Source organism: Mandrillus leucophaeus, unplaced genomic scaffold (genome assembly GCF_000951045.1).
Source record: "Mandrillus leucophaeus isolate KB7577 unplaced genomic scaffold, Mleu.le_1.0 Scaffold24, whole genome shotgun sequence".
Taxonomy (NCBI): domain Eukaryota; kingdom Metazoa; phylum Chordata; class Mammalia; order Primates; family Cercopithecidae; genus Mandrillus; species Mandrillus leucophaeus.
The window spans coordinates 3,086,288-3,094,461 of record NW_012102476.1 but is presented as its reverse complement, the minus strand read 5'-3'; the positions used below and the strand labels follow the sequence as shown (position 1 = coordinate 3,094,461).

The 8,174-nt window shown below is 53.5% G+C and overlaps 1 protein-coding gene across 1 annotated transcript in view; it reads right to left on the bottom strand.

Annotated features, from left to right (window-relative positions):
• Nucleotides 1-8,174, bottom strand: part of ITGAL (integrin, alpha L (antigen CD11A (p180), lymphocyte function-associated antigen 1; alpha polypeptide)) — a 67,707-nt gene that overhangs the window by 1,525 nt on the left and 58,008 nt on the right. Inside the window, exons 26-31 of the mRNA XM_011982547.1 lie at nt 6,730-6,805; nt 3,830-3,943; nt 3,208-3,264; nt 3,018-3,116; nt 2,196-2,291; nt 947-1,057 (exon numbers count right to left, since the gene is read on the bottom strand). Coding sequence (XP_011837937.1) covers nt 947-1,057; nt 2,196-2,291; nt 3,018-3,116; nt 3,208-3,264; nt 3,830-3,943; nt 6,730-6,805 — 553 coding nt within the window. The remainder of the gene's footprint in view (nt 1-946; nt 1,058-2,195; nt 2,292-3,017; nt 3,117-3,207; nt 3,265-3,829; nt 3,944-6,729; nt 6,806-8,174) is intronic.

Below are 8,174 nucleotides of genomic sequence, written 5' to 3'. Positions count from 1 at the left end.
AGTAGCTGGGACTACAGGCGCCCGCCACCTCGCCCGGCTAGTTTTTTTGTATTTTTTAGTAGAGACGGGGTTTCACCGTGTTAGCCAGGATAGTCTCGATCTCCTGACCTCGTGATCCGCCAGTCTCGGCCTCCCAAAGTGCTGGGATTACAGGCTTGAGCCACCGTGCCCGGCCTTTTAATCTGTAACTTCTGCTTAGCCTTCAAATCCCACCTCAAATGCCACCTTTCCTGGGAGGCCTGCCAGGCCTTCACAGCCTAAGTGAGTCTCCTGGGTTCTAAGCCCCAGGCCACACAGACCCTTTGCAACCCTCATTCTGCTTGCTCCTGCCTGTGTCCCCTCTTAGACTGCGAGCGCCACAATGGCAGGGAGCATGTTTGTGGCATGTGCCTCCTGGGACAGTGCCCAGCAGCCAGAAGGACCTCCATATTTGGGGTACTTCCTTTTCCTCTCCCAGGGTGCCTTGTCTTGACAGTGGAAAAGTCTCTTTTGCTCTTTGTGTGTGTGAGACAAGGTCTCGCTGTGTCACCCAGGCTGGAGCGCAGTGGCATCATCATGGCTCACTGCAGCCTTGACCTCCTGAGCTCAAGGGATCCTCCCGCCTCAACCTCCCGAGTAGCTGGGACTATAGGTGGGTGGCATCACGTCCCCCTAATTTGAAAATTTTTTTGTAGAGGCGGATGCTTGCCATGTTGCCCAGGCTGGTCTTGAACTCCTGGGCTCACGTGATCCACCTGCCTCGGCCTCCAGAGTGCTGGGATTACAGGTATGAGCCACTCTACCTGTTCTTTGGACCTCAGTAGCCTTCTCTGTCGAAGGAGGGAGTAAGCTAAGGCTCCCTGGCTTTAATGCCCTCTGGCTTGGTATTCTCCTCCCTGGCTCCCACCAGATACCCTTCCCCAGCCTGGCTGTCTCAGCAATGCCCGTGGCCCCCGGAGGCACCCACCTTGTACAGCACTATGAAAATTAGCAGCAGCAGCAGAAGCCCCCCGATGCCGCTCAGCACATAGAGGTAGAGCATCTGCTTCTCATACACAACATCAATCTTCATGACAACCTGGGGGTAGGGGGAGGAGAGTGTCGGAAAATGCCTTTTCCACCCCCGAAAGTCCCTGTGAACCTGGTGGCATTCTCCATCTCCTCCTATCCGGACTGCATCACCCGCCTGGAGTCTCCTGCTGCAGACCCTCACCCTTCAACGCATCACCTATTGCAGTCGCTGCCGTGACTTGGCCAATACACACCTTAGGCAGCCCTAGGCCTTCAATGGCTTCCCTGGAATCACACGCAGCTCAGCATTCAAAGCTGTCCAGAATCTGGCTTCTGCTTACCTGTTAGATGCATCTTCCCTCCTCCCCTCTGCCTGCCAGCCACACTGAACTTTCTGCTCTTCAAACCTGCCCTGCCCACGCTCACCACAGAGGCCCCTGAACTTGCCGCTGCCGCTGCTTAGAGCACCCTTTCTTCACTGTCTGACTCTTGGCTTGGTAGCTCCTTTGCTAAGTTGCCATCAGATTGATTTCTTTTTTTTTGAGGTAGGGTCTCACTGTGTTGCCCAGGCTGGAGTGCAGTGGCATAATCATAGCTCACTGCAGCCTTGAACTCCTGTGCTCAAACGATCCTCCCATTTCAGCCTCCCAGAGCGCTAAGTACAGGCATGAACCACCATGCCTGCCTCTGACAGATCCTTTTGAGATGAAGTCTCACTCTGTTGCCCAGGCTGGAGTGCAATGGCAGGATCTCAGCTCACTGCAGCCTCTGCCTCCCAGGTTCAAGTGATTCTCTCACCTTAGCCTCCCGAAAAGCTGGGGTTACAGGCACCCACCATCATGCCCGGCTAATTTTTGTATTTTTGTAGAGATGGGGTTTCACCATGTTGTCCAGGCTGGTCTTGAACTCCTGACTTCACATGATCTGCCTACCTGACCTCCCAAAGTGCTAGGATAACAGGTGTGAGCTACCACACCTGGCCTTGATTGATCTTTACTTGACACATAAGTCCACTACATCTCAGGTGACTTTGGGGTTGTGAGCCCACCAAGGGAAGAAGAAACTTCTCCCAGGCTGATGGCTCTGGCAGTGGGGAAGCTCTGACTGGCACAGAGCCCAGGAGCTGTCCCACATCTCGGTCTACCCTGGGGCTCCTGGACTCCCTCTGTTGCCTGTTCCTGGGGCTTCCGAGGAGGTAGAGATACCTGGGCCAGGGAGGCGTTGCTGCCATAGAGGTGGAAATGCCTGCTGCTGTTGAAGGAGATGGAGAGGGAGCTGCAGAGGCTGAACATGGAGGAGGCCTGCGGGAGTGGGGAAAGGCGTTAGAACCCGGGAGAAGGAGGACAGGACCCACTGGCCTCTGCCCCCATCACAACACAGTGGGGAAGGGCAGAGAAGGGGTTCCAGTGGGGTGCACCCATCTCTACTCAACTTTCTAGTGTGGCATTCTTTCCTTTCAATTTTTTTTTGAGATGGAATCTTGCTCTGTCACCCAGGCTGGAGTGTAGTGGTGCCATCTTGGCTCACTGCAACCTCTGCCTCCCGGGTTTAAGGGATTCTCATGCCTCAGCCTCTTGAGTAGCTGGGATTACAGGCATGTGCCACCACGCCCGGCTAAAGTTTTATATTTTTAGTACAGACCGGGTTTCACCATGTTGGCCAGGCTGGTCTCGAACTCCCGACCTCAAGTGATCCGCCCACCTCAGCCTCCCGAAGTGCTAGGATTACAGGCATGAGCCCTGCCTCAGCCTCTACTGTGGCACCCTAATATGTCACTCCCCATTGTTGTAAGGAAAGCTTTTCTATAAAGAACACATAGGAACTATCCATAGGCCCATGAAAACAGCATTGCACATTTCACAGAAATCATGGTTCTCTTTCACCTGTAACTGTGTAAACAGGGGATGATATTTCATGAAGATGGAAAAGAAAAATGGAGGCAGACTGTCTGGTGGGAGCCCACCCCCAACAGCCCCAGGCATTGGGGCCCCCACAGCGATTCCACATCTGTTAGGAGCAGGAACTACCTCAATCTCTCCCACCAGCTCCAGGGTCCCGATCACTTGGACGAGGATTTCCTGCCTGAAGACAACAGGGCAGCGGAACAGGGCTCCGGGGAGACAAGGCTGACGAGGATGAGGAAAGAGGGGTCAGGGCGGCCTCGTTCCGAACCGTGTGCCGCCCAGCCCCACCGTCTCTCAGCTCACACGCCCATACCTCAGCCGTATCCGGCAGCCACTCCAGATCCTCATAGTGGCAGGGCACGGGAGGCTCCTAGGAATGAGCGGCAGGTCTTCAGTTAGAACCTCTACAACCCAGGTAAGACCCTGGCATCCCAGCTTTCCCCTACCCTGGCCCTAGTCCTGGGTGAGTTCAGACATCTCTGAGTCCAGCAGGATCTGAATTAATCCATCCTCACTCCCCACACACCCAGCCTTGCCCCCCTTGAATTTCTCTTTTCCTTTTTAGAGACAGGGTCTTGTTCTGTCGCCGAGGCTGGAGTGCAGTGGTGTGATCATAGTTCACTGCAAACTGAAACTCCTGGGCTCAAGTGATCCTCCGGCCTCTGCCTCCTGAGTAGCTGGGACCACAGGCACGGGCCGCCATGCATGCCTGGCTAATTTTAAAATTTGTTCGTAGAGACTGGGGTCTTGCTGTGTTGCCCAGGCTGGTCTCAAAATCCTGGCCTCAATCGATTCTCCCACTTTGGCCTCCCAAAGTGCTGGGATTTGGGAGGCAGAGCCACCGCACCTGGCCAAGCCCTGCCCTCTGTACCCTCAAATGCACTCACCCCCAAGACCTGGGGAGGGCAGCCCCTCCCTCTCCAGGCAGCACTCACCATCTGCACGCTCCACTGTTGTGTGATGGGCCCCTCGCTGGGAGGCTGTGGCACCCCAACCACGGCTTCCAGGGTGGGGATGTTGTGGTCATGGATGGAAGGCTGGATCCTCACCTGGCACAGAGGACAAGGGATGCAGAGCCCTAAATGCCAGCCACCCCAGCTGCTACCCAGACCCTGTGTGCCCTTGCATGCCTCTTCCAGTCCTTATCAGCTGAGTCCCCAGGGCCCTTGGTGGTTAGGCAGTGTCCAGTGACTGGGCGTGGCCAGCTTCCATCATCAGGGCCTTGCAGTGTGGCTTCCATGCTCTTCCAGCTTTCTCCACCCAGTGCGCTTTCACACACCGTGCAACATTCTGCTCTAATATTATCTCTGAAGGATTCGCTGACTTCCCAAGGACAGGGCAGCTCCCCTTACTGGGGTCCCACAGAGTCCTCTGTGTCCCCAGCAGGACAGCGAAGGATCTGCTTGGATGTCTGCATCTCCACTAGACCATGAGCTCCCTGAGGACAGGAGCCATTCTTACGCCACTTCCAATCTCCTACTGCTTGACACGGTGCCTAGTGTGGTGACTCACACCTGTAATCTCAGCACTTTGAGAGGCCAACGTGGGCGGATCACTTGAGGTCAGGAGTTTGAGACCAGCCTGACCAAGATGGTGAAAAACCCTGTCTTTACTAAAAATACAAAAATTAGCCAGACGTGGTGGCGCAATCATATAGTGCTGGGTACTTCAGAGGCTGAGGCAGGAGAATTGCTTAAACCCAGGAGGCAAAGGTTGCAGTGAGCCGAAATCACACTACTGCACTCCAACCTGGGTGAAAAAAAAAAAAAAAATTCTGAGCACCTTTTGTTAAAAAAAGAGCTACCTGTGTTAAGGCTGGGAGACCCAGATATGTATAAGAAAGTGACACAGAAGTGGCACTAACAATATCTTAGGAAGCAGGAAAATGTGTGTCAAATTAGAAGGATTCTATCATTTATTCATTCAACAAACATTTGTGGACACTTGAAATACCAGTTAAATTAAAAAGGCCAAATGTCAGGGGCAGGATTTGAATTTGACTGTGAAAGATGGACAGGATTTTTATTTTTATTTTTATTTTTGACAGAGTCTCACTCTGTCACCCAGGCTGGAGTGTGGTGACGTGATCACAGCTCACTGCAACCTCCACCTCCCAGGTTCAAGCGATTCTCCTGCCTCAGCCTCCCCAGTAGCTGGGATTACAGGCACACACCACCACGCCTAGCTAATTTTTGCATTTTTAGTAGAGACAGGGTTTCACCATGTTGGCCAGGCTGGTCTTGAACTCCTGACCTCAGGTGATCCGCCCACCTGGGCCTCCCAAAGTGCTGGGGTTACAGGTGTGAACCACCACGCCCGACCAGATGGACAGGATTTTAACAGATGAAGGTGGGAGAGGGCATCCAGGAAGAGACATGCAGGGAGCCAGGATGACTCCAGATGAGAGTGATGTGGCTGGAGGGAGGGTGCCTGGGAAGGAGAACGGGAGCTGAGGCTGGAAAGGAAGCCCAAGATCAGACTATGGGGGCCTGGAAGGCTTGAGAGTGAGGAGTTGGAGCAGCATCAAGGAGGCAGTGGGAAGTCACGGAAGATGGCAGAGGAAGAGAGTGGCTCCAGGGAGGTCCATCCCCTGCAGGCATGAGCTGGAAAGAGGCTGGGAGAGGCGGGTCATGGCCCACGTTGGGAGCCTCTCTCTATAGTCCAGTTGCAAGAAGGTGAGGAACTGGGTCTGGGCAGTAGCAGAAAAAGGACACAGACAACCAGACTCTGGGAGGCAGTGGGACAAGGCAGAAGGGAGGAGAAATTCACCCAGACACATAAGTTTTCCTTGAGGAAGAGAGGGTGCTTTCAAAAGATTCCATGCAAGCCAGAGGAGATGCTGGCTTAGGGGAAGACAGCAAATTTGGTTTAGAATGTGTTGAGACGAGGCCGGGCACAGTGGCTCATGCCTGTAATCCCAGCACTTTGGGAGGCCGAGGTGGGTGGATTTCTTGAGGTCAGGAGTTTGAGACCAGCCTGGCCAACACAGTGAAACCCTGTCTCTACCAAAAATACAAACGTTAGCCGGGTGTGGTGGTGTGCACCTGTAATCCCAGCTACTCAGGAGGCTGAGGCAGGAGAATCGCTTGAATCCAGGAGGCAGAGGTTGCAGTGAGCTGAGATTACGCCACTGCACTCCAGCCTGGGTGACAGAGCAAGACTCTGTCTGGAAAAAAAAAAAAAAAAAGTAAAAATAAAAATAAAGCACCAGGCACAGAACCTGGGTTTAGAGACTGGGCAGGGTGCCAGCACCTAGCTAAATACCTAACTTAGAATAGGCCGGGCGCAATGGCTCATGCCTGTAGTCCCAGTACTTTGGGAGGCTGAGGTGGGTGGATCACTTGAAGTTAGGAGTTCCAGACCAGCCTTGCCCACATGGCGAAACTCTGTCTTTATAGAAAATACAAAAAGTAGCTGGGCATGGTGGTGGATGCCTGTAACCTCAACTACTTGGGAGGCTGAGACGAGAATTGCTTGAACTTAGGAGGCAGAGTTTGCAGTGAGCCGAGATCCCACCACTGCACTCAAGCCTGGGTAACAGAGCAAAGAATAGCAGCTCATTCAATGTGAGTATGAAAAAGTAGGTTCTCTCTCAGCATCCCCCTTGCTCTCAAGCCCTGTGATTCTTGAAATAATGAATCCAGTGGCAGAAAGGAGTTAGCATATGCTGCTGCTGGAAGCCTATAAGTGGAGGCTGTGACGCTCTAGAGAAAGGATTATTGAACAGGTGGACAGCTAGGATGAGGACTGTGTCTACTTGGTGCCTGCATCCTCAGTCCCCAGGATAAGGAATGAATGTGTGACCTATAAGGACTTTCCACATTGGGGTTCATACCTGGTAGATGTGCTTGACTTGGTGGATCTTGGGGCCTTTGGGGGTGAAACTGACATAGAGTGTGGAGTTTTCCTGGCTGTGGAGAGAGAAGGGCAGTGATGGAAGAACGAAGTGACAGCAACCTGGGCTCCAGGAAGCTTCTGAGCACCCGGCCACTGCGCTAGGAACTGCACAGACACCATCTCATTCAATCCCTACCACAGCCTGCTCTTTCCCAGAAACTAACGCTCCCGGACAGGGCCAGCCTCTTGTCCAAAGCCCCACAGTAGAGAGACAGGACTGGAGCCCAGGGAGGTGTGTCCAGTGGAGGCTATGTCCTTCCCACTGTGCGCCACCTCATTGGTGTCTCCACTGTCCTCTGGGCCCTGCTCATCTCCTGAATAATCATATCCACTGCTGATGCCTCTCACACCCATCCTTCCAACACACACTGCTGGGTGACCTTCCCAACATCACTCTCTAGTCCTGCAACTCACCTGCTCAGCATCTGCCAACCGCCCCCTACTGCGAGGGAGGGTCAGGTCCAAAGCCTCCCATGTCCAGGCTGTCTCCCCACTGCTCCCCTGCACACACCTGCCCTCGGGTAATCCTGCCCACTCCCCATCCCCCATGTCTGCCCCACTGCTTCCTCCCTCCTTGCCTTTGTCTGGGCCATGGTTTCTGATAAGGACACCTAGGTTCCTTTTTAGCTCTTCCCCTAATGGCCTCATCCTCCAGACCCCAATCCAAGCCGCACTTTCTCCACAAACCCTTCCATTTGTCCTCCAACCCACACTCATCTTTCCTGGCTCTAATTTCATGTCAGTATCATACTGTGTGGCATTGATGTTCAAAAGTACTGCAGGCCAGGTGCGGTGGCTCACACCTGTAATCCCAGCACTTTGGGAGGCTGAGGCAGGTAGATCACCTGAGATCAGGAGTTCAAGACCAGCCTGGCCAACACGGTGAAACCCCATCTCTACTAAAAATACAAAAATTAGCCGGGCGTGGTCATGGGCACCTAGAGTCCCAGCTACTTGGGAGGCTGAGGCAGGAGAATTGCTTGAACTCGGGAGGTGGAGGTTGCAGTGAGCCGAGATTGTGCGACTGCACTCCATCCCGGGCAACAGAGCGAGACCCTGTCTCTTAAAAAATGAAAAAATTTGGCCAGGCGCGGTGGCTCACGCCTGTAATCCCAGCACTTTGAGAGGCCAAGGCAGGCGGATCATGAGGTCAGGAGATCAAGACCATCCTGACTAACTCGGTGAAACCCAGTCTCTACTAAAAATATAAAAAATTAGCCGGGCATGGTGGCAGGCACCTGTAGTCCCAGCTACTCGGGAGGCTGAAGCAGGAGAATGGCGTGAACCCAGGAGGTGGAGCTTGCAGTGAGCCGAGATCACACCACTGCACTCCAGCCTGGGTGACAGAGTGAGACTCTGTCTCAAAATAAATAAATAAATAAA